Below are 26724 nucleotides of genomic sequence, written 5' to 3'. Positions count from 1 at the left end.
GGGGGCAGCAGGCAACAGGGAGCTGATCCGCAAAGCGAAGGCTGAAGCGTACCACCTCAGGCTGTGACCTCGCATCTCTCCCTGTGTCTGGAGGTTGTGTAGTTGGGGGAGCAGCTTCAGGGAGGGGAATGGGACTTCCTGTGGCTCTTGAGGTCTTTGCAGTGACACAGCGACTTCATAGTTAATAGCAGGCAATGATAGCAGGCAATGATAGCAGGCATGCTTCGCCACCTGCACCAAGACAGGACAGCAGTAAGGACAGAGGTAAGGCTAGCCTCAGTTTGGTTGAAGCTTAAGAGGAGAATTTGGCTTAAAGCCTTCATGCTATGCTCCTTGCCTGAGCCGCATTCAAAAACAGAGTGTGAAGTGTGTAAAATCCTCATCAGAGGGTTTTAGGGTCTGTCTTTGTTTTTTGTTGTTCTGGGAGGTGGCAACATAATGAAAATTAACATCTTAAATGTTGGAGTTTGTGGGGTTTTTTATTTTTTTGTAGAAATTACTTGAGCAAATAAAAGAACCAAGAAAGAAATGTGGTTGTTTTCTCAAACACCTCTCGTTGTATTACAAACATCATCTCAGAACTTGAGAAGATGTTCATAGAATCATATAGAATGATTTGGGCAGAAAGAGACCACCCCCCCCCCCCGCCACCTTGTCCTATCACTACATGCCCTTGTAAAAATATTCTTTATTTCTTTAATTTCATGCTGATTTGGGTTTACAGTGAAACAAAATAAAGAAGCCAAAGTGCACACATGAAACAGGAACTTGCCTCCTGACCTTAACATTCTGGTTTGTCTCATTTCAAAAAACCCCACCTTAAAATATGCTTGAATTTATTAATTTTATAACCACGAATCTGTTGCAATGGGATCCTTAATGAGTGGATGGGAGGGACTATAACTGTCAATTACCACCTCCCAAGTTTTTTGAGAAACAGTTCGTCATACCAATATAAAATGTGTGGAAAATGCACTTTTCAGTTTCACAGCCCTCTACAGAGCATTTTGCACATGTTCAAGGTGTATAAAAGTCTTTAAAAAAATAATGTAGAGATAGAGGGGGGAAAAGGCTAAATGGGGTGCCTCAGGGATAGCGGGTGCAGCTCCTCAGGTCCCAACACAGGTGGGTGTAGAGAAGTTGGGTGAATGGTTGTGTGATGCTGTGATTTGCCACATCTTAGAAGCTCAGCCTGACCTAAAGCTGAATTAAGAGCAGTGCTCCCTGGGGTAGCTGTTTAAATCATTGCAGACTGTTGGAAGCTTAACTCTACTGTGCATATGTTTACATGGTTGTTTAACTAGGTATGTACTAGAGTCTTCTAAGAGCAGTTTTCCACTAAATTGTATTATGAAATAGTTAAACAATTTAGTTTGTTTACTAAACAAATTTTCAGCATTGAGAGGGCTCTGGGGAGACCTGACAACAATCTTCCAGCACCTAAAGGGGGACTATGAGAAATCTGGAGAGGGACTTTTTATACATGCATGTAAGTGACAGGACAAGGGGGAGTGATTTTAAACTGACAGAGGGGAGATTGAGGTTAGACATTAGGCAGAAGCTCTTCCCTGTGAGGGTGCTGAGGGGCTGCCACGGGGTGCCCAGAGAAGCTGTGGCTGCCCCATCCCTGGTAGTGTTCAAGGCCAGGTTGGATGGGGCTCAGAGGAGCCTGCTCTAATGGAAGGTGTCCTTGCCTGGGGCAAGGGGTTAGAACTGCACGAGCTTTAAGGTCTCTTCCTACCTAAATCATCATAGGATAAAACACTAGTTTTTAAAAGTAAAGACCTTTCATTAAGCTTGGGGTAATATTGATTTCTGTTTTGGGCTGGTTCTTTCACACAGTTTTTTTATTGAATGCATGTTATCTGTGCCTAGAAACAAGGCAGGTATTGTGGAAATGTTGACACAATCACAGTGAGAAGCAAGAGGTATCATCCTAAATAGAGGTGCTTCCCTGTTCCTCTCCCCTTTATCTCTGCAATTAACTACAGCACAACTGATGAGATAACTTGAAAGATGGTGGTAGCCCTGAAATAATACTGTATATTGTAAATAACAGGGCATTCCTGTCCAGAGTAGACAGCAGAACTTCAAAGCAAGGGAAAAAAACTAATTCTATGCTATTTAAGGCCATAACCTTCTACCTTGTAAAAAAGGGTCTAATCTTAAAAAATAACAGGGTAAATCCTAACTAAATGAGGGTGGTAAAGCTGAAAACAAGGTGTTCTTCATTTAACTGTTAGAGTGCTAGTTTTTCCCAGCACATCAACTAAGTGAACGTTATTGCAAAATCCAAGTAACTATTATATCCACAGGGTTATAGACAGAACTAGCAAAGAGCTTCTCTGGGCACCCTGTGCCAGTGCCTCACCACCCTCACAGGGAAGAGCTCCTTCCTAATGACTAATTTCAATCTCCCCTCTGTCAGTTTAAAGCCATTCCCCCATGTCATCTCAGTACACACCAATGTAAAAAGACACCATATACAGACAAAGGACAGTGACTGCAAACAGTGCATGAGCAGGAAGAGAAACAACATTCTCAGGTTCTGCAACTGCTCTTAGGAGTGGTGGAATCTGTGTGTTAAAGTCAAGTCTGCCAGGGAATGTCTCAGACTTTTTCCTTTCTTTTTAATTGTCTGCTTTTTAGTGTCAGCAGATGCACTTTGCTTTGTGAGTAAGTAGATGACCTTTACCTCTGAACCCTATGATATGTTCTTCATAATAACTGGTTGGACTACTTTGACAAATTATTAAATTGTCAGGATGCTGTTTGCAGCACAGTCCATTTTTAGAAAGCAGATAGTCAGCTGTTTGGCATTATGTTGGGTAGAAGAGTCCCAGACAAGAAAGGCAGATTGCTTTGTAAGCTATAAAGTGTCAGTCAGTAAATACTCCAAGGTCTGGTTTAAGTGAAGAAAGAGTAAATACTGTGGCTTTTTTTTTTCCCATGCATTGGATAATTTACCATAAGCAGGAAACAAACTGTATCAGTAGGCAAGCCACAGTGATACAGGTCTGTGATTTGCTTGCTGCAATCTATAATGCCCAGATGTATCCCATATTACTGAACAGATGAGATTTTGTGTAGTGATGTGCTGTTTGTTTAAAAATTAATTACTTGGCTTACATTTCTTCTTTATCGTTACTTCGATGTGCATTTCTTCTTTACAGCAGAAAACAAAGCATTATCCTTGGTTCTGTTGCACACAAATTTGGGTTGTGTGAAGAGGGGATGGTTCATAGTCCTGTTTGTGTGTTATCTCTAGTTGTGTGTTTTCCAAATGTCTGTGTAGAAAACTTTTCATAGCCTGAGGTGGCAAGCAGAGAGGATCTAACTAGGTGAAATGTGTGAGATCTTGTGTCTCTTCCTCCAAGGCTGCAGGACTTGCTTTCCAAGTTGTTAATTCTGTAGTCCTTTGTAAATAGGCAACAGCTGGAATCTGGCAGTTGAGTTATGAAAAGTACAGTTTAATAAAAGTCCTATGGCATTTGTTTGTATTAAACATCTCAAAATATTTAGCTTCTCTATCCAGGAACTACAGCAGCAGCTCCTGTTTCATATCTCAGTTTCCATCACTTGTGTCCCAGTGCTGGTGTTGTCTGCTGCTGCCTCCTTGCTTGATTTCCCTTGACTGCACATACTACCCTTCCCTCCATCCACCCCCAGCTTCTCAGCCAACAGTGCTTTGTGATGTACTTTGAAAACTCATCTTCAGTTGAAACTTGGGGCTTACATTATTCTCTGTCTCGTTTGAGCTCATCCAGTCCATTGGTGTTCCAAACAGAAGTGATAATTTTTTTTTGTTGCTGTATTTTTTCCTAGGAATACATGATTAAACAGTAAGTCTTAGTGTACCATTGCTGTTCTGTATTACTCCTGGATATCTGTTAATCTTGTCTGTGCCTGTAAATGTTGGTTTTATGCTTAAAACAATAAATACCTGTAGTGGTCACTTGTAACCATGGCAGTAGCATTACAGAGCTTTTTGTGATCTTGCCTGGCTGAGGGAAGAGGTTGGTGACACAGGTGCCAAAAACCAGAACAGATGCCACAGGTAGGCACATCTTCATGCTAAGGCAAACAAAAAACAGGACAAGGAAAAGCATTTGCCTCTTTGTTCAGAGGATTGAGAATTCCTGTACATAGTTGAAATACTGGGATTACATGTAATTAGTGTTAATGCTAATTGCATGAGAGGCTCCATTAAATCCAAGCACTAGTCTAGTCGCTTTAGTGGATGCACTCTGAAAGAGTTTTGAGCTCTGTTTGGAGGAGGTTAATCTCCTGGCAGTGAAAGATAGAGAGAGGTGCATTCATAAATCCAAGAGAATAATATCCACTTGTTTTTAAAACCAGAAAGTGCCCTTCACCATCCTCTTGTCTTATACATTTCAGTGTGTCGTTTTCCTTAATGGTCCAGTGCACAAGCATAAACATTTAAGAAGAGTGGCAAAATAATTAGTATACTATCAGAAGATTGCAGTGTACTATGAAGGAGTGCAAAGTCAAAGTTTGTTTTATTTTAGCTGTGTTATGTTGTGGAACATGCAAGAGATGCTGGAAGTGTGTTCTAAGCGCTGATGTATTGTATCAAAGGACTAGAAAGATTTACCAGAGCAAATCATAATGGGGGAAATATAAACTGTATTGTCGAGAATGAAAGGAAGTGATTTTTGTGGCTGCTGTTGAAATATAAGTACTGTGAATGCTGACTGCCAAAATACGGGATTTATGAGAAGTAAAGTCCTAAAATATTTTTTCCCCTACCAAAAAGAGAGGGAGGTGGTAGGAGGAGCCCTTCCAGAAACTGTGGATTTTTGTTATGTGCGGACCTTCTCTTGAAGTTTTAAATGGTTTTCTGGTGCAATAAACATTTCAATGTGAAGACAGAAAGAAAGTCTAAGAAATAAATTAGGCAGCTTATTTTGAGACAGATGGATAGCAGTTCCAGAGCACATAGCAAAGTTCTGGGTTCAGTAATTCAGTTTCCAGGTGTCATTGCTGTAAGAAATAAGAGGTAAATCACATTATGCATATCAATAAAATGCAGATAACTTCATGGCAGATAAATTAGTAAAGCATATTTTGAGTGTCCTTTGGCTTCAGTGTCGGACGTATTACGTTTGCTGATATGAAGTGAAATTCTGGGTGTTGCAGTGATCCAGATTCACTTCCTGTCTTTATTACAGGCAATATCAAACTGTCGTCTTCTGCTGCCTTGGTCTAAGAACTGGATTAAGTGCATGCTTACAGCTGAGTATAGACTGAAGCAGGATTTTTTTTCTGATTTCCTTTTCTCCTCATCAGTTCTTTCTCAGGTCCTTTGTTTTCTTTGCAGTTTCTCACTCACGTAGAGAGTCATGAGAAAGCATGGTGTCCACAAACCAGGAAGAGTAACAGAATAGCTGTAAAGTGTCATTCCGAGCTCACTCTGGATCTTGTGTGTAGTAAATAAACTGAAATCATGATTCAGTCACAAGAAGAAAAGATTCAAAGTTCAGTTGATATAATCAGCATCAGCCAGTTTCAACCTTTCATGTCATCTGCATCAGTTTTCTTGAGTCCTGTCCAGTAAGTCCAGATGAAAATACAGTGTATTTTACTGCTGTCCATTTGGCGCTAGTTAAAGGAGCATCCCAAGTGGCAGAACTAGGAAAAAAAATAAAGCCTGGATCAGCACAGCGCTTTGTTTCTAACAACATCCTCAGTTTCTGAGTGGAGCTGATTTAGGCTGAGGGCTTCTCAGCCTGTGTTTCTTGTCCACCTACCAGCCTGCTAGTGGAAATGCCTCTTGCCCTGCCTTATGTGCGTAGATGTTACCCCTGCTTTCAGTCTCTTGCCTTGGTTGCTGTAAAAGATCTATTCAGTAGCCTTTTCATAGGTGGAAATGTGAGCTATGTGAAGGACACAGTTATTTTGGGCAGGGTTTGAGTGGCCGGACAGGCTTCAGTGTGAAGTTTGATGTTTGCAGTGCACTGCAAGCAAAACTTTCTGATAGATGATGATAGGTAGTGACACTTCTAAACTTTTGGGGAAAATACTTGTCTTTTGGTGTATTGGTGCCATCTTGTGGCTTTAGGAGAGAGAGGCAGTCTATGGTTGCTGTTAAAAATCTCTTACTTTGTTGAGAGGTATTGCTTTAAACAGCTAGTGTCTTTTGACACATTTATTCGTATACAGGTGGTAGGAAACCATGTATAAAAAAAGCATGTCTGGCTGGAACTTAGATGGGAAATGTAAGTCAAGTACCTGTGTTGCTGATGTTTTATTGTGGTAAAAGTCCTTGCAGGTTTTACATCTCTCAGTGGTCATTGTGCACTCGTGTGAGCTTAGGTTCAGGTTGTGCATGTGTCTGTACATGGGTGTACTCATGCAAAGCACTGGTACTTTAGAGTATGATCTTTATAGGTTTCTTACTTGGGTATCCCCGTGAGCACTGCAGTTAAAGTGATTCCATGTTATAATCCTACTAAATAATTTCCTGAAGCCATGCAGGAACTGGTGAAAGAGGTGGGCTTTTGAGCAAACTGTCTGCATGTAGCTGGGTTTTCCTTTGCTGCTGCAAAGATTTTCTTAACATCTCCTATACATTTAGATACTCTAAAATAACTTCCTTATTTACAGAACCCGGGATTCCCAATCATACAAGTTTTGCAATCAGCAACACTTATGGTACAGTGCAGTTTACATGTGTGGGACTAACATATGCCATCTCTAGAGCCCTGTGGAAGGCCATGTGTCCTTAAAATGGACATAATGATACTTTCTGTTCTTCAGAGAAACTTGATGGAATGTCTGCTTGTTAAAATTATCACTGGAGTAGGTTGAATTCTATAGTATACAAGATTCTCAATGGCTGTGTAGGATATGAAAATGTTTGACTGTATTTGCTTTTGTTTTGTGGTAGGTGTGTATTTTTTATTCGCCTTGAATCCAAGAAGAGTAAGGGATAATGAAGCAAAAATTACCTGCCATGTTTGTGTACAGCGCTGTCTCACAGAAGTATTTCTTGTTGCACTTCCTTCTAGTTGCTGTTATATGAGAGAGGCTGGATGAATAGATGGAAGCCTTCAGTTTTGCATGAAGGGGAAGGAAATATAAGAAATGTAAAATGGAGAGGACACTTGATTGCTTGGGCCAATAATATGGTAAGTATTTGTCACCTCAGTTAAATGAACAAAAATACCTCTGTATTTCAATGTTTATTGCCAAAATACTCCTTGGAAAAATGGTGCATTTGAAGAATAGAGTATGAAGAGCATTATAAAAAAGGTAGAGTTTTAGATCCCATTTCTTCATAGACATTTCTTCTGGTCTTCCCTGCAGGCTAGGCAGTGTCCTCCATGTGATTGCCACTTCTGAAGAAATTAGGAAAAGTAGCTCTGCACATCACTGTTGGGATGGTCACTACTGTGCACTCTTGTAGAGTTTTGACCAGTGCAGTTTATTGAAGTGAACTATCTGAGGAAGGAATGGCAGTTTATTTCTTCTCTATATAAATAACAGAACATCTCTACCCCCTGGGAAAAAACCTTAAACCCATCTGGATTTTGTAATTTGTACTGAATTGACAGTGGGTAGGCCACTGGGAAAGGCGAGAGTTAGGAAAAATAGGCTCTTTTTGCTCTTAAGTGCAATTCGTATTTTAAAGGGAACCACTGCTTTGATGCAGAGTGTTGTATTTCATCTATCACTGTGTATCTAATTGATGGGTCAAGGTCTGTATTTTAAAGCTCAGCTGTGAGGGATATGTTTTAAAGTGTGTATTATATCTAAATTCCAAATTCTTACTTTAAAATGTGGTTAAAGTACTTCTGAAACACTTGCTTTGTTCCTTCTCTTGGTTTTCCCTCCTGAAGGGAAGCGTTTATTAAAATATTTCAAAGCCATTGTTCTTTCATTCCTTTCAAAGCCAGTTTGATATGAATTGTTAGAGGTGGACTTGTGTTTATTTGCTCCCCTTTAATAACTGCATTAGAATTGAAACTTCAGTGAGTGCTTGGTCGACATAACATTATCCTTTTTGAAGGTTTTGTTCTTTTCAGAGCTATACAATTAAAATATATATTCTAGGTGAATCTGCTGGGAGCGCATAGGACAGTTGAGGGGAGCTATCCCTAGAGATAACACAGAACACAGAATACTAATAAAATGTTGAGAGCCATCTGTCAGAGACAAAAAGCCATGGTCAGGGCCTATCTTTCAATGAAAAATGAAATGACACTTGCCCTCCAAAAGATTAATATATTTGGTTATTGGCCTTTCCCTTCCCCCTTTACTTTTCTAAACATTCCTACATCCTCTAGCAAGGTTCTGTGTTCCATTTCTTTTCTTTCAAATCTTGTAGCCTTGCTGCTTGCTGTCTGTATGTAGCTGCCTAGTTTTTATTTTTTAATCCCTTTTTTTGTTTATTTGCTTTTTTGGCACACTTTATGCTTTTTAGACAGTGGGCATTAGGAGGTTATATAGGCAAGGTCTAATTCTGCTTGTCAAATGCTCAACTAACCTGTGTTAGCTGCTGTCCCCTCTTCCTCATCTGTGGCCAAAAGTCTACGTTTCACAAATGGAGACACCTGAGATTCAAAGCTTCAGAGGCATTTGGCTGCATAACTCCTTTTTTAACAGGTTGTAGGCTCCTTCATGATAGGAAGTTGATTCTGGAAGTCCTTTTTCTTCATGATGCAAATGGCATGTTTAGAACCATAGAGATTCTTATGCTATTGGTTTGAAAAGCTAGTCTAGCTCATATAGGATTTGCTGCTTTGTAGGAAAGCAAGTTGTGATATGGGTCACTTTTATCTGAAAATCAACCTTGAAGACAAAGTGGCAAGATTATTAAAAGCTTTATGAAAATGCAGTTCAAGCAAGACTGCAGAATTTTATCAGATGAGCTTAGGCAACACAGAGCATTAAGCTCCTTGTTTATGTTACCCAGAGACCTGGGCTTTGTATGTTGCAGTGCTTTGTGTGAGTTTTACCTGAAACATTGGTGGCTGTTAACCAAAGAGATGCCAATAGGAGCATGTTGCATGCTCAGAGTTCTTCGGTGGCAAACATCACTGGAAAAAGGAAAAACAGCCCACCCCCATGCCACTTACTAGCCTTGTGACTTAAAGTCATGGCTTAGACCATGACCCTCGTGTTTAGACTCTTTGACTCAGCAACAGTTGAATCTGTACAGCTGGGAACATATAAATTCACAGTGGGGGGGGAGGGGGGGGAACAGAAACAGGCACGAGAATCTTTTATATCTGTTTTGTTACTAGGGAAATCTTAACGTGGAATGGCATCCTGGACGCTGACCTTTAAAGGTCCCTTCCATCCCCTTTTCTGTGATCATTAGAGTTGTTCTTTAAGCTCAATGAGCAGAAAAGAAATACCTACTAAAAGACTTTGTTTTATTTTGTGGACATTTGTTTTTAAATCACTAAGAACAAGTCATTACTTAACATGAAATTAATCTCCATTTTGCTATTGCAGAGGCTGTAGCTCACCTTGTCTAAATGGCATAGGAAAATCTCATTAATGGCTCCTTTTTTTACCCTCACTCTCTCAAATTACTTTAGTGTTCCTTTCTTTAAACTTTCTGTTCTGCTAGGTTAGGAGGTTCCCCAAGGAGGCAGTAAAAAATCACAGGATACAAACCCAAGCATGTATTTCTAGAGGAGTACAGATTGGTTTCATTTATCTTAATGAGTTGTTGCTTTGCATCTTTTCTTTTTCCAAGGTGGAAATTTCTGCTTCTTTACAGGGGCTGTTGTGGAAGAGCTGGGATTTTTTTCATTTCTCCAATTGTAGCACCAGCCCAGCAAGCTGACCTTGTTCATGACTGGAGTTGCTCATCTGCTGCTCATTCATTTATTATATCTTTGCATTTGGCATATGAATTTAAGATACTTGACTTACTCTAATGGCTTTGTTCTTCTGTCACCTCCTGGGTTAGATGGGGCTTTCTATCCACAGCTTTTTCTTTTGGGACTCTCAGCCCTACCCTGAAATTTATGCCATAAACTGCTATGATTGCTGCTTTAATAATACAGGATGTCATATAGAAGTTTGTCATGCTGAATGAAGTTCTCTTGTATTTAAACTTTCAGGGTGTGAAGATACTTGACATGATCTCCAAGCAAAGAATTACCAATGTGCCTCGAGATGACATAAGCCTTCGCCCAGATATGTATCCCTGCAGCCTTTGCTGGAAGGATAATTTAACGCTGATTATTGGCTGGGGAAATTCAGTAAAGGTGCCATTACCTGTCTTTGTAATAAATGCTTGCTGTTATCACAGAGAAACAGAGGATTATTTCTGAAAAGCAAAGACAATCGAAAAAAATAGAATTTGGTTTGACTATGGTGTGCAGAGCTCCTGCTGCCATAGAAATGTCATTGGACTGACCCTCATGAGGAGAAGGAGTGATAGACACCCAGCGGTCAGACAGATCTCTGTGTGTGAGCAGGCAGCGAATGTAATCCTTAGGGACACTTCTCTGTGCCTTGGAGAGATTGCCTCTTTTGAAAGCTTTTAGTGGGCTGTTGAATTAATTTCTTTTGATCAGCATTAAGGAAGAACAACTTCCCACAAGGTGGTTTTGGGAGGGGGTTGTTTTGGGGCCTGTGAGGTTGTGACTGCTAAAACAGCCACATGATTTGGGTCAACCATGGTGCAAAAAGGGGTGGGGGGGGCAGGCTGCTTGGGGTTTTGATCTGCTTTCAGCAGGGAACTGGCATTACCAGCTTGTGCATTGTAGACTGACTGTTATTTGTTCAGACCAGCTCCTGACATGAGTTTGGTAGAAGCCTGTTAGCTGTTTTCTGATAACAGCCTACTACATCACTGCACAGTGGGAAATTAGAAGTGCTCAGTAGCAGTAGATGGAAAGGGAGGGTAAAGTGAGGTAGGTGAAGTGTAAAAAGCTTTTGGAGCATACAGCTTAAGAGTTTTCCAAATGAGAAGGTTTGCCTTAAGTTTGGCATCTGTCTGCCTTGTATTGTGTGTGCTTCACAGTGTTTGGGGATTGGCATTTCTTTGTATGTACACACTCTCCTCCTATTACTGGAAGTTGCAATAGCATATTGTTACTGACATTGTAAGGTAATGAGACACAAGGTGTGAGAAGATAGCAAAACCAAAATCAAATATATGCTACTATGAAGAAATCACAGTGGGCTGTCGTTCTCAGATTTCTCTGATGTGGTCCATCAGAGTGGACCAGGAGAGGCCAGCTGTGGACTACAGCTACAACCTTCCTGTCTGATTTTCTTCTTCAGTGATGCATTGTCACTGTTGTACAGCTGGTACTTTTCAAAATACAGAGATGTCTGAGCATTCACCAAAACTCCTTATTGAGGCAAAGTTAATATTATTTTAGGAATTAGAGTTTGTTCATCATAATGATCCCAATCTTTGTTTCCTAGATTTGCTCAGTGAAAGAACGGCATGCCAGTGAAATGCGTGACCTTCCAAACCGCTATGTGGAAATAGGTATGATTGCATCAGTGTGCTCTTTTTCAGAATTACATAAGCTTTAAAGGTCTGTTCTCTCATTCTAGCCTGAAAAGCTGTTACAGTTCAGAGGCAACATGTATTTGTAACATAAATGTCTCCTCATTTTTAGTTGATGAGGTTGTCATAATGTCCTCCTGCACTGTGATGTTTTTGTATTATTTATTTGTGGCGTCTTAAATTCTGTGATCATCTAAAGCCAGAGATCCTTGTGTGAACAGTGGATGTCTTAACATACTCTTCACACAGATTCCTGCAGAGAACTTTGTTTTCCCCTTGGTTAAATGATGATCAGTGTAGTAGTATGGAGAAAATAGATGCTACTTTATTTGATTATGTGTTTTTTTTACTACACTGCTTATAATGGGTTTTTTCTCCTTTTTTTAACATCTCTGCTATAGTGCTAGAAAAGTGATTTGAATTCCTTTTTGTTGTCTTTTATGCATCTGCATTTTACGTTCTCCTTCACTTTCTTATTTCTCTAGCTTGGGTAACGTGAATAAACAGCACTAATTAAAGGAAAAGGTCTTGACAAAACGTGTGTATTAAAGCACAAAGTGGAAGTTAAACGAAATTTGGAGGGGAAGAGGGACACAGCTGAAAGGAAATACCTATGAAGAGGTAGCGCTAGGAAGATGAACAGGTCCTCTGAGATTCTGCAGACCAGAGCAGATAACAGTTGGTAAACTTTGGTGCTTCCTTGTCTTGGCCATAATGACATGAGATTGTAGACAAAGACTGTTCAGGCAAGATCCTGACTCATGTCAGGTTAGTCTAGTGCATGGCATAGCTGTATACTCTGATTTCAGCAAAGAACTGTCTTAAAATAGCTTCAGAAAATCATCTGGGGGACTTGTTGAGTTCTGTAGGAACTCAGGATAGTGAGAGATAGTGGCATACCTGACAGTTAACTGAGACCTGAAAGCTGCTTGCTGTTTAAGATTTCATAGTCCCAGTAGAATACTTAGCTGTGGAATTCTATGATATTTGAGATATTTTTGTCAAGTAGAGGTTCAGTCTTGAGTTTTAGCCTCAGATCTTTTCTGTACTTTTAAATAGCTTTTAGAAAATAATTAAATGGAGATGTTTAGTGGCAAGAGAACAGCGGCAACTTCTACTTCAGGTGTAATGTGTCTGCGTGGAGGGAGCTAGTCTTAGGTGACTGTCTATTGGAACTTCAGTGGCAGAATGGCTGAATATCATTCAGATGTTTTGACTCATAACATCTTGGCAGCATACTTATGAAAAATGAGACCTAGAACATAATATAACTTATGTCATGTTTTTGGGTGTTCGTCCTCCCTGCTTGTACAATTTTGCACCTGGCCTGAAAACCAGAAGTGGAATAGGAGACCTAATAGTCTCTTGTCTGCTCACCACAGTAATACATATGAAGTCTAGGATAATACAATGTTTTCTCATGTCTCAACAGTATCAGATTTATACTCTTTTAGAGCCATTCTGCAGGCCTCAAAGTGCCACAGTAGTATCATAGTAAACTGTGATGGCATTAGTAGATCATAAATGTTTCCTCAGTGGTTTGCAGCTCACTGAATAAGGAAACAGACATTGCAAGTCAGGTATATAGGATCCTGTGTAACAAGGTCCTCCTCATCTTCTGATTCTGTCTTGACACATAGCTATACTTACTCTTAGACATGAAATAAATATAATGTCTACTGTGATGCTTAATCCGATGGCCCATAATGTGGGAAAGTAGCACCATTGCTAGCAGTTTGATTTTAAAGAAGATAATGCTGTGATTACCTGTAAGGGAAATCAGATGAATTATACATGTTTCATGCATGGGGATCCAAGTGGCATTGATAATTTTATTTCTTCAGTAATCTGTTATCTCTGGTTATATGTTACAGTTCATTGGCTCTGTGGGTCTTCATTCAGTGTCAAAGATAAACTACAGTGAAATGTTTCTATTTAGGTTTAAATGTATGTTAGCTGAGCAGATCCTATCACTTTAGCTCTGTCAGCTACTGCTGTGAAGTTAGTGTATTGATTAGAAAGTATTGGTATTGAATTACAGGCTTAACATGGACTAAATGCTGTTGTGATCCTTCTTAAAAAGTGCTTGACCTCTGTGCTCACTCATGATGCATGTACAAAAGCTGTAATGCTGAACAACTCCTGGTCAGAGCAAGGAACCCTTCCTCAACTGGAGCCCATGAGAAAGCTGGTTGTTAAAGAGCTAATTAGCACTTTGCAGTTAATATGATGCCTTTTCAAAGTGAAAGAGGGCATCTCATCTTCAATGTCCTTGTCAGGTAGCTTGGGATTTTATATGCTTCTGTGTACTTTATCTCTGCCTCAGTTACTCACGTTGTTAAAGATAGCAGAAAATAGATTAATAATGGAAGTCGATTAAAAACTTTAAGTCAATTAGAGACTTCCTATTCCATTTATTTTAGCCCAAATTTTATCTGAGGAAGCTCAGCTTAATTCCAGGTACCAACCAGCCAGCAATGCCTCGTGAGCACTTCGCTTCCTTCTGCATACCCCAGGTTCCCCATGAAACAGAAGTCTGGCTTAAAAATGACATGATTTGTGGATATGCTTGTAACAGAACATCTGTATGTTTTGTGAGGGAATTGCTGTATAACTGCATGGCAGGTTACCACCAAGCATTGAGATTTGCACATGTATATCCGAAAACAAAACATGGAATATTTTTTGGTTTTGCTTTTCCAGTGAGATACTGGGATCTGCCTTACCAGCATCTTTATACAGAGTTTAAAGCTTAATTAATGAATGTGACAAGCAGGAAATTAACTGTGACTGAATGCCATCAACTTTGTATGCTGATCTATGCAAACATTTAATTGGAGCAAGCCTGCCACACTGAGAAGCAAATTGCCAAAAAAAGAAGAAAAAAAACCCAACCCCTTTATAGAGCTGATTCCACTTAGACTTGTGCTCATCTTGGTTTGCCACAAGCCAAACCAGTCATTTATATATATCTTGATTAAAATTAGTCCAGACTGTCAGACTCACGAATATTTTCCGTGTTGATTAATGAAGGTTTCTGAGTTCACTGTGTAATGGAAGAAAGAGTTTTTCAGAAAATCAACTTTGAAGCTTTGGAACATAAGCTCCTGACTTCCCAGTTGTCATCAAGGTTTCCATGGGATTTCCTTAAAGGTTGTGTTTGTAACTAGAGTTGCACAGGCAATTGCTGTATTTCTAAAGATGATTTTTGTTGCTGTGTGAGATGGAATAGGGGTAAGATGATTTTAGCACCGTGGTGGCACTTATGTTGCTCACAACCTGACTGCCCATAAACCAGCAAATTGTAACACTGCTTACAGTAGAAAAAGCATTTCTGTAATTGAATTGAAAGTGTAGACCGCACCAGATGGATGATTACTGGCATGGTGAGGTGGTGGTTGCTTTTAAGCCTAGGTGGGTTTTTTTGTTCAGTGATTATATTCAATTAATAATATCATTTTCATTACCCTACTTTGCTTTAATGAAAAAGCTCATACTTGGTTGTGTGGCATTCAGTTATATACAGAATGCTTGATTAATGGTTGCTAAATTTTCTTTGAAGCTTTTCTGAACCTTCAACACTTGAACAAAAATAAATTTGAATATGACTTTTGTACTTATTTTGATAAGAAATAAATTGTAGAGAGTGTGAATTCCAAGTTTGGAAGCATCAATTTTTGTTAATCATTGGTGTATTGGACCCACTGTTGATTTTAGTATTACCCTGCTTCTCCTCCTATTGAAAATCAAGGAAGAAGATAAACCCATTAAAATGCTATTGCAGTGTGTACATGGTTAGGTAAATAGTTGCTTGCTTTCACGTGAGTTAGTACAGGTAGCAAATTTGCAGGAAGTTCTGAGGATACCGAAGGGCAAATAAAGGACCACCATATAGATTGGTTCACTGCTCTCCCCAGAAGTTTATAGTTCCTTTTGAGTCACAGTTGGTATTTCTTTAAGTGGGCACATCCACCAATTTATTTGATTAAACAACATAAACTTCTTTCAGGCCACAGCATGTTTGTATCTTTAAATTCCAGGGGAATTTGTTTTATAGAGTTTGGGTAAATAACATGCCATATATTGGTTTATTTCTGTGCTGTGGTGTGTTTAATACATTTTGTTTAATGAACAGCAACAACAAAATATTCTCAGGTTTCTTTTTGCTTCCTGGTAATTTCTTTGACAGCTGCAGAGTAGATCTGCTGTCAGCATATCTTCCATCTTCTCTCATGACAGGCATAAACATGTATGACACATGGCCATACCTTGGTCATTCTCATTTACTTCAATACTATGTTTGTTTTAATTGTTCTGGGTCCTTTTCAAATTAACAGCATTTCTGCAGTGTCTTTATGTTGGATTTCCTTCCCCCCTCTTGATGACAACAAAGTGTCCAGAGAGCAAGTCAAATTAACCTATTTGTGTTCTGTGCAGCTATAGCTTCTATAATATTTTTCTTAGTAAGACTTTTTTGATTAGCTGCAGCAAAGGTTTTTATCAGGTCAAGCAGCACTGTCTATGCCAGCCATTCTTTGTTCAAGGCTGTAGCAGCGGAGCTAGAGCATTGTGTTTCAACAAGGCCTCTCGAGGAGCATGAGCTGAGAGAAAGCTGAAAGTGAAACCAAGGAAACCAAACTCTATTTAAAAACAAAACTTGAAGTGATGATTTCTGTTTGTTTGTTTTAGTCGGGCAGAACAGTACTACTGCTTGATTCCAAATGCACTGTTAGGTGGATGTTACATACGTTTTCACTGGCAGAGGAACCAAAATTCAAGTTAAAGTCAAAGAAACACCTATGGCTTTTCAAAACTGTCCCCATAATCTTTATAAATGTGTCAGTCACTGTGCTGTTTTCCACTGCAAATTCAAGCCACAATATTTTATATACCTTTGGGAGCCTTCTCTTGTCACTTTTTAAAGCTGCAATGAAAATTTCTTTGCTTCTTCTTCTAGCCAGCGTTGTGGATTTGACTGTTTTTATCATGTTTTTTCTCCTGCCTTCCATATTCTTTTCAAATGCCAAATACTAAATTGTAAGCAAGCAATAATATGTATTATGTAGATGTTTGACATGGTTTGTTTAAAATCATTGCTCAGAGCAACACGTGACAGAGTTGAACTAATCTCATCGGTCTTGCAGGCTAGAACAAAATAATTATGTGCAGGATTGTGATGTGAACCCTTTCTCTCCTAGAATAGGTTAAGTGCTCTACCCTTGTGCCATGCTTTGGTCCCCCAGTGATGTCAATGTGTCAACAGTCATTAAGAGAAAACCAGTATTTGCTTATTCATAGAGACACAGGTGTCAAATCTGTACTTTACTTGGCAGTATTATTTGTTCTCCTTTAGCAGGAGGATAATTATTTCTCCTGTTCCTCCTTATTATTCTGATTAAAGAAAATTAGCTTTATTTTTAGCATCATAATGTTGCATTTTTCTGTTTGCTTTGCTAAAATAATTAGTAACTATTTTAGTAAACAGTAGATATTAGTAGTGGAGCATGCTAATCAGTAAGCAAGGAAACTTCTTTTTTCCTCCTTATGCTTAGATTCTCCTAAAACCATGGTTTGGGAGAAAATGATGATGCATCTGATATTTTTGTAAAAGATTATAGAGGTGGAAGTTTTTCTAACATAAGCTGATTCCTGGTTTGGGCCCCATGAGGAAAGAGCCCACAAAAAAGGCTGCATTGTAAATCCAGCAGAATAAAATGAAATAGCTGTTTCTGTGGCAGTGGTTTGCTTTAATGAGGTTTTTTTGTAGATCCAGTTCAGTTCCCTTTCTCAAAATGGTCATCATGTATTTAGGCTCAATTTCAAGACCAGTTTTAGGAAATGACATTGGAAGTTCTATGCACAAGAGAAGGCACTATTTAACCATGTGTTTTCCTTGTAATGAGGGTATCTGTAAATCTTCCTGTGATGTTTAGAGTGGTGATAAATAAATAATGATCTGTGTTTTCATATATCATACCAATAGATGCTGCAGATGTGGCCATTCTCAGATGGCCACATGAACTCACTGCAAATATGCAAACCAATGAAGTTGTTCTATTTATTGTCCTAGTTTATGAGCTTGGTTTTGGTTTTGTTTCCTTTGTTTTCAATGTGATTACTGAAAATCAGGCTGACCATTCATTTCACATGTTTCATCTGTAGCATGTCCTGGAGCACAAGCATACTTTTTCTTGAAGCTTTAGTGGAATTTAGTCTGTTAAGTTTAACTTTTCATTTTGCTGATCCAACTGGGAAGTCTGTAGGTTTGTTATATGTACTGAGGCTTCAGTTCTCTGAAATACTACTGCATGGTGTTGATTGCCACTGAAAATAAGTTGTGTGTTTTTTGTTGGGGAGCAGTTTGTACTCACATCTGTGTAACAGTCTGTTGTCTTTCCCTTGTTTCAGTTTTCCAGTTTGACATGGAATTCTATATCAGTGGACTCGCCCCTCTCTGTGACCAGCTCGTTGTCCTCTCATACGTAAAGGAGATTTCCGACAAAACGGTACTTGTTTTTATGACAGAGTTTTTGCACAGCACTAACCTGTGAGTTGGGCCTGAAGCCAGTCACACAGATCTGATTGTCTGTGGAAAGAATTGTTATGTGCTGATAGTGAACAGTGCTCGAAACTTCTCTGACCTATGAAGTAGCCAGTGGAGGTCATGGCGAAGGCTAATATACTTAGGAGTCCTGTCTGGGTTCATCTGTTTCTTGCAGAACACAGAGATGATTTCCTCTAGATAGTCCTTCTCTCTCCTTGTTTGATTCCCACCCTACCTTCTCTCTCCTTTTCTCTATCTCTGCACCAAAGGAAATGTAGAATCTCTTTCTACATATCCCATAGGAGGGGCTTTCTGACACTTGCATCTTAGAAGTGAGTCATGAAGCTGGACCTGGCAGGGGTAACTGTTGGACTTGATGATCTTTAAGGTCTTTTCCAACCTAATTGATTCTATGATTGTATGATCAACTCAAGCAGTAACGGTTACTGTGGCTGGGAGAAATGCATGACTGTGAGCAAGTGGCATCATGGTCTCCCTTGCTTCTTAGACCTTTAGCTGTGTTCACCCCAGTATGTGTATAGATAAGATAGAAATTAGAATTCATGTCAGCCGTTCTGACTGCACGCAGGTGAGCACTGTGTCTGTCTCCAACATTTATTTCATATTGCCAAATAAAAGGCGAGGCAGTGGAGGAAATCCTTGAAGTTGCAGTGTGAGAATGGCAGATGCTCTTGATCATCTCTTTGATAGTATGTCTGCGTTGGGCAACCATCACCATAGTAACCTTAAGCAACTGGGTGCACAAGTTGCTAGGCAATGAAATGCTGTAGGTTCAAACAAATGCTCGAGCCTGTGGAAATCAATAGGGTTTGCTTCTAGCTCTGCTGCAGGATGTCATAGTATTATTTCTTTATTTACATTAAGGAGAAAAATAATGTCACAGCTGTTTCCCCAGAGAGCCAGTATAGTGGCCTTCAAGTGTGGGGAGTGTAGGTGAAAGAAAAGGAGGTAAACAAATGGGTGAGGGAGGGGGAGGAAAAAGTGCATTGAAATGCAAGGAGAAGCAAGAAAACTGGGAAGCTGCTGTTAATGAAGTAACAGCATGGGAAGAAAACTAGTGTAAAGAAGGTAGTGGCTGATAAAGGTTAAAGTCACTCTGCTTCAAGAAAGAAAAACGAAAAGAGAATTTCAGGTGATACAATGGTAATAAAACATAGGAGAAAGAGTCCTTTTTTATGTATTTGTTTTTAATTGGCAGAATGCTGGACTCCTCAGTCCTCTGCAAGAAAACAGGTACTCTCCTCACTGACACCGTGTCTGTGCTCTGGTGAGGTGGGAACCCTGCTATTAGTGTCTTGGTTCTGTAGAGCCTGAGCTTGCAGCACAAGTGCTGCTTGCTACAAATGCTGTTGGGTTGTGAGGAATGCTGTTCTGCCTATGCTTGATTTCACAGCTTTCAAATGACAGCTTCCTGCTTATTACAGATTGGAAGAGAATTGAACTCCTGGCTTGCTTTGATATTTTTCTTTCTTTTTTTTTTTTCTTCCTTCCCCTCCTTTCCCCCCACTTGCACTGGAACAGTTGAATTGAGAAAAGACCTAAGTGGTGCTGCTGATGAATGGGTAGGCTAGAGCTGTGTAAATCCACTTTGTATGTTTCTTTGCTCTTCCATTCTTTATTCTAATTCATATTCCGAAGTATGAAATAAGGGATTGTTTTGTACCTTGATTTAATTAAAACTCCATCTCATTGAAGACAGCAGTTTTCCTTGGATTGAAGATGAAAGTGCATGGTGTCATCTTACCATAACCCTCCTGAAAATTCATCAGCATAGCCGGAGTTTTGGATTATTCCCAGATTATTTTTTCCATACTGCTCCTGGACACTTAAAAGTGCAAAATTAAACATGAGCCAAAAGAAGCCGAAGTCCCTCTTGGTACCAGAATATCATTGATTTTTAGAGCTCTGACCTTCCGGGCCTGAGCCCTGCTGAGATTTTGTCTTCAGTTGTCCTGTTGCTTGTTGAATGCAATGGTTGATGATCATCTGTGATAGCCCTGAAAACTTCTGTGACCAAGAGCAGAAAAATAGTGAGCAACCTCAGGGGAAAGGTTAGACCTGTGTCGTGTCTAAGCCTCCTTCTCCTTGCCTCTGTTCAAGGGAGGCAAGCCAAGATTAGGAATAACTTCTCTTTGTGTTTCAGATGTGATCACAGCTACTCTGTTGAGCGCAGCTTTGCAACTTATATGGTTCACAGCTGAGTACACAGTGCAATGTAATGGACCTTGGGAAATGTTTTGAGCTGTTGAATTTCAGTCTTGTTTGTAGGTGACCCTCAGTTGGCATTGCTAAGGTAAATCATGTAGATGCAACTAAGATGTTGGCATTTTTCTAGGAAGTGGAGTGTTGTGCAAGGCCTAGACTGGATATTGTACAACCCCTGCCAGAGTCCTGTGAAGAGATCTCTTCTGATGCACTAACAGTACGAGGATTTCAGGAAAATGAATGTAGAGATTATCATTTAGGTAGGTGCTCCTAATAATGTCCTGTTTTATTTTCATAATTCGGTTAAAAAAGACCTGATTTGGAGGGACTGAGCCTCCTTTTTCATTTTCATGTCATCTCCTTGAATAACTGTCTAAAACTGGTTATAACACAAGTGTCAAGTGCAAATCCACTAGAACCAGTTACATGAAAGAAAACAAATGTGTATGTTTAAAATAATGATTTGTAAAACTGTCTATTGTGTCAGACATACTATGGAAGGCAGAAATAAAGATCTCATATAATGTCCAGTATTGTGGGAAGCAACATCTTTATTAGAGATGTATTGAACATGTGATCCGTATGAATTGTTGTGTCTCTTTGAACACAAAGGGCTTCAGGAATAGTGAAATAAGTGGTACAGCATCTGGAAAAGCTGCTTTAGAGACAAAGAGGGAATAAATGTCATTTCAAATGTAAGATGCACCTGGATCAACATAAAAGAGGCACACTGATATTTAGCTACCCTGTACTGACAAAGCTGTTGGCATATAATAGACCCCAGCATAGTAAAATGTACTGAGAAGAAATGATGTTTTCGATAGGAGATTGGCAAGTTCAGCCTCAAAGGTAGGTTTAATAACCTAACAGGCAGGGAAATTAAGCCGGAGTCTTTTAAATAAGATGGGATAGTTTTCTGATACATGTGTTGTAGTTTAGAAAGATGCATGGCAACGCTGATGCAGGATTCTTTGGTGAAGATTATATAGCCTGTGTTATACAGAAACATTCCTTCTGGCTTTTAAAAACCGTGAATCTGATGTTTAAACATCTTCTCTGGCAGTATGCTTCAAATCATAGGCTTGGCAGGCCTCTTTGTGTACATCAATGCCCTTAAGCCACAAGAAACAGTGTATCTCCTGATATCCAAGCATCTCAGCTGCTATCAATAGAACTGCAATTTCTTTATACCCATCCCTAAGCAGAACATTGATGTCCACAGTTGTACTTTTATGCTTCATGAATATTGTAGCTAATCTGACAAGTCTAAATATTTGGATGGCTTTAAAACAAGCATCGTTTTGTGAATTGCCAGTTCAGTAGTGTATTTGTATGTATATAGAGATACAGATAAAGAGTGGGGGGTGGTTTTGTTTTCTGGACCTACAAATTGTTGACGGTGTTTCTTCATGGCTTCTGTGGAAATAGTAACTATTCTGAACAGTCATCTTCTGTGTTTGATTTTACCTTTAAGTACATTTTTACCTCGAGTTTTCTCAAAAATAAAGGCTTATGGTCTAAACAAATGCATTATACATATAACCTTAACTTATAGCATTGCAAATGCATTGCTGTAATGATGTGCTGTGTCCCCAGGGGTTATGGCATCTATCATTTATGCTTTTGATGGCCTTGACCTTGATGGGGAGGATAAGTTTATTGCAGGCTATGTAGTGTAATAGTCCTGTAAAAGTATAATAATGTGTTCTAAACCATCATAAAGTTTACACATAGTGGATGAATCAGAATTTGCAATAAGCTGTAGTGATTTTTTTTTAAATATATTTTGCCATTTAAACCAGTTTTAATTTACTGGGGAATACAGCTTCCCAACAGGCATGTTTTACAGGAGCAGCTTTGCTCTCTTCCTTGCATCTCCTCTTATAAAATTCCCCTCAAAGGTGTACTAAAAAGCAGGGTTTTACTTAAGGAAAATACTACTACTACTAATAAAAGTATGTATGCATTTGCAGAGTATTCGGAAGGGGAATCACTCTTTTATATCATCAGCCCAAGAGATGTGGTTGTGGCTAAAGAGCGGGACCAAGATGACCACATTGACTGGCTTCTTGAAAAGAAGAAATACGAAGTAATCTTTACAACATTCTTTCCTTCAGGCTTTAATGGTTTGGAAATTGGAGTGGGATGAAGAACTTTGCTAGTTTATTTGGATTGGATAGTTTATTCCTACAGTCATTGACTAAATGCTTGTAAAAGGTGGGAATTGACTCTCCATCTCTCTGGAGAGTTAGTCTTCCTACTGAAACAGCTCATCTGAATTGCACCCAAGTGAGGTAGCTGAATTACATGCTGTGAATACTGCTCTTGGCATCAGATGTGAAACGTATTAGCTGTCACTGAAAATTATTAAAGCTGGGTTTTGGCTTTAAAGCAGCAGAGCAGTTAACTAATGAGCTATGTGGGCGTTTATTCTAGATCTATCCCAAATAAAGAGAGAAAGGGAAATGGACTTGGTGGACAGTATTAGCTTTTTCCCATTCTATATTGCTTCTACTATAGAACAAAAAGGTTGTGTTAGGGTACTGTGCTCTGCTCCATGTTACTTACCTTCAGTATTGAAGCTCTTGTAAGTAAAATAATATGGGCTCAAACTGTAGGTATTGGTGCTGAAAGTAGTGTTACAAGAAAGCAGAGTTAGTATTAAAAACCAAGGGTGTACAGCTCTCTTGGAAAAAGCAGCTCTGTATTTGGCTGCTTAAATACTGGTGTGTTTAAGCACGTATATCTAAACATCTAAACCAATAATAAATTCTTACGGATGATATCAACATGCACCCAGTGTTCTGGCCTCTGATTTCCTGCAGTTAATGACTTAGGGCACTTGTTATAGTACATAAAGTAATTTGCAAATTCTTATTTCTATGGTATTTGTTGGGCACCCAGTGTAAGAAAAAGAAAATATACATGGAAAAGCCATTCAGCACGTGTTCCTTTTATTAATGCAAACATGATATTCTTCATGCATATTTGTTTAAATCCATGTGGATGCTTTTGCATCTCAATAGCAAACTTGGATGATGAGTGTAGTTTTGCAGTTTATGTAAATCACAGCATTTGGTCCCTGAAGACTCCAGTAATTTCCAGCTGACAGCTGTGTGTGTGCCTTTATGAAAGCCAGTCAAGGTAGTAGATAGCTTGTGTGTTGCCATGTATGTTAAAAGCTTTCATTCTGTTTGTCAAAGTGCCAGCTTTGTTTCTGTACATTTGAAAGAAGTAGAAGAATGGCACACTTAAACATAAATCATTCTGACTGGAGGAGACTTTGGGGCTGGGGAAGTGAAAGGTAGCCTTCTCCTGCCGCCTTTATGATGATTTTCACAGGTTTTGGTAGCAAAGGGTTCTCATTTGAAAATGATCCAATGTGATTGCATTGTCTGTTTTGTTGTAATCTTGTGATTTGATCCTAATATAGTAATGTGGAGTGAACCCAGATGGAAACAAAACTAGTTTTCTCTTTGGTTGACTGCTCTTGTTGGAGAATGGATACAAAGCTGTTCATCCAACCATGGCATTAAAAATTCTAGTGCTTCAAACACACTGCTCTGAAATATACTTGATTTATGCAGTTCTAGAACTTTCTGTGTTGAAAGTTGGTGTATTTGGCTTGTATCTGTTTTCTACTTTCTGAACATAGGAAGCTTTGATGGCAGCTGAGATCAGTCAGAAAACTATAAAAAAGCACAAGATTTTGGTAAGTCTCATAACTTTATTCAAAACAAAATACCTGATTTCTTTTAGAATGCTGTGAGATGCTACAAACGCAGTCTGTGTTCTGTATCACATGAGACAATAGCTGTTAGGCATACTCCAACTAGCATTCAATTTCTTGGTTTCAGCTGCAGAACAGGAATGTTAGTATGTGAAACACGAAAGAATCTGGCTTTTATGAAGGTGCTGTTGACATTAAAAAGAAGAGAATTTCACTCTTGATTGCTGATAGGGTTTTTGTTTGCTTTAACTTTTGTATTAAGTTTGCTGTTGTTTCAAGTAATGCAGTATTTCACTATTAGAGATTGGGTAGGGGGTGACATATTTCTCTTTAACTTCTACCTTGTGCATGTGACAGGGTTTTGGCAGGAGTTTAAAAGGTGCAATTGGAAGACCTTTTAAATGTTATTGAAATTCACTTGCAGTTTCACATATAGCTCTCTCATATTGCTTTGCAATTCTAACTACTTTACATAGTTAAGCTCCTTTTCCCTTGTATAGTTATTTCCCATGTTTTATAGTCCCTTCTCAGAGCAACAAAGGGTATTGATGTTTAAGGCAAGAGGGGGGAATAACTTAATAGTCACAAGGGCATCGCTCATTTTAGCTCTTTTTTAGGTCTTTGTGTAAATTGACCTCGATGTGAACATGTTGGAATTTCATTAATGCTGCTACTTCTTTAAATGGAAGCTTTTATTTAAGTACAAAGTGTTAAATGTGTTTAGATTTTAGCCAGATTACTACTATAATATGCACACTGTATACACTAGAGCTTAGAAACTCTTTTCTTTTTGTGTAGTTCAGAAGCTGAATCAAAACCTAATGGCATGGCATCACCTATCACAGAGTTTGTATGATTTAGCTATTCTGTGCCCCTTGCAAAAGATGTGAAAGGAGGTCCTGGCAATTCATTAGTGAAAAAGAAAACCTTTTCTCCTGGTTTGTAGAGATTACTTCTACTAGGATGAAATTCAGCATGGGTATATACAAGCAGAGTTGTTGAGTGTTTGGTCTGTAATGCAAAACCCATGGAATGTGCTGAGGAAAGAGATGTTGACATTGAGCCTTAAGTGAAGGATTAGTGGCACAGGGATTTAAATCAACTCGTGCTCTCGCTGCCCAGCAGCAATTAGACCAGTGACACCACACTGACAGTCTGATGGTCCTGGGGATATTTTAGGTCGCAGCAATCGTCACTGTTCCTCTACACCACTTGAGCAGCATGCAAGGGTCCTCAACAACCACAGATCTACAGCTCCTTTCCATATACTGTCTTCTCTGCTCACTGGCGAGCTGGCCCACAGGAGAAGGAGGCTGCCAGAAATCTTCACTCTTGAGAATGGTGAAGCTGAAAGTACAAAGGTGGTTCCTGTAGTGAAATGAAATCCTAAAATTTGGTGTATATGCGTGATTATTATTTTTTAGAAACTGTGTGATAAGCTTCTGAGAAAGGGAATTTAGTATGTAGTAATATGTAATAATCTTACTCAGTTCTTGGTGCTTCCTTTACTTTATGGAGCAGCAGTAGGATTTACGTTCTCAACCAGCATTTTTCCCACCTGCAGACTTGGTGTTGAACAAAGTGTCTCATACAGTGACTGGTGGTTTTCTTTTTGCCATAACTAATGCAAGCACTGAGCCATCAGCTGTGTGTTTGGAACAATCATTAATATGTAGAGGTGGCACAGTCTTCCCAGCATCAGTGAGATGATGAGAGTTATTTAAATGAGTATCTTAAATTGCACCCATGTGCAGTCTATGCAGGTTTTTTGTGTTGACTGTTCTCTGGGCCCTACATCTAAAGGAGAACTTGGGGTATCCATTTAGGGCCTGATGCTTGACTTAACAGCAGTGCACACAGTTGGAATGGTAGTTATTGTGGCAGTTAAGTAGTAAACTTCCAAACTTTTACAACTAACTCTATTTGTATACCTTTTAGGATATTGGCTTGGCCTATATAAATCACCTCATGGAGAAAGGAGAGTATGACCTGGCTGCTCGGTAACTTATTATTAATGTATTTCTTTGCTGGCTGAAGTGTGTTTGTGTAAAGCAAATTGTTCATTTAGTGATGTTGGTTTTCTGTGGGTTCCAGACTTTCAGTACATACAGATGTATTTCTGTGCCCTGTATTTGCTTGCCTTTAGTGACCCAAAAGTTACTCTGAAGTTTGACTAGTATTGAGATACACATATTTTTGGAAGTCACCCTTGATCTTTCAAAGTCATGCTAGATTTTCAAAATTGAGGTTTTCTTTGGATTTTGATAATTCAGCTTACTCGTGTGTCATTGGCCTGTAAGGCCATCAGAAAATAATGTGTGGTTATGTGGATATAAACAAAAATGTCAAATATGGGTATCTAAAATAGGGATCAGAAATTACCTAAGATTTGTGTTTTCATGTATGTGGGCATATCATTTTAAGTGCAGCAACACCTTCCACTAGAGCAGGTTGCCCCAGGCCCCTGTGTCCAACCTGGCCTTGAACACTGCCAGGGATGGGGCAGCCACAGCTTCTCTGGACACCCTGTGCCATTGCCTCAGCACCCTCATGTAGAAGAATTTCTTCCTAATGTTTAATATAAATCAGTAATCAACAAGGATGAATGCATAGTAAGTATGTTGTTTAGTCCTCTTGGATGCAACAAAAATTAAGATCTGAAAGGAGGAGTACCTGGTATACTCTGCTTGAAGCAAGGGTTGCCAAAATAAGTCACCT

The 26724-nt window shown here is 39.2% G+C and overlaps 1 protein-coding gene across 1 annotated transcript in view; it reads left to right on the top strand.

Annotated features, from left to right (window-relative positions):
• VPS41 (VPS41 subunit of HOPS complex) overlaps positions 1 to 26724 on the top strand; it is a 95030-nt gene that overhangs the window by 42323 nt on the left and 25983 nt on the right. Inside the window, exons 8-15 of the mRNA XM_005146981.3 lie at positions 7032 to 7151; positions 10101 to 10247; positions 11419 to 11485; positions 17915 to 18012; positions 20407 to 20536; positions 22250 to 22365; positions 23932 to 23988; positions 25945 to 26006. Of these exons, the coding sequence (XP_005147038.2) occupies positions 7032 to 7151; positions 10101 to 10247; positions 11419 to 11485; positions 17915 to 18012; positions 20407 to 20536; positions 22250 to 22365; positions 23932 to 23988; positions 25945 to 26006 (797 nt within the window). The remainder of the gene's footprint in view (positions 1 to 7031; positions 7152 to 10100; positions 10248 to 11418; positions 11486 to 17914; positions 18013 to 20406; positions 20537 to 22249; positions 22366 to 23931; positions 23989 to 25944; positions 26007 to 26724) is intronic.

This window comes from Melopsittacus undulatus, chromosome 1 (genome assembly GCF_012275295.1).
Source record: "Melopsittacus undulatus isolate bMelUnd1 chromosome 1, bMelUnd1.mat.Z, whole genome shotgun sequence".
Lineage (NCBI taxonomy): Eukaryota > Metazoa > Chordata > Aves > Psittaciformes > Psittaculidae > Melopsittacus > Melopsittacus undulatus.
Note: the sequence above shows the minus strand (reverse complement) of the source record. Positions and strands in the feature narration are given on the sequence as shown.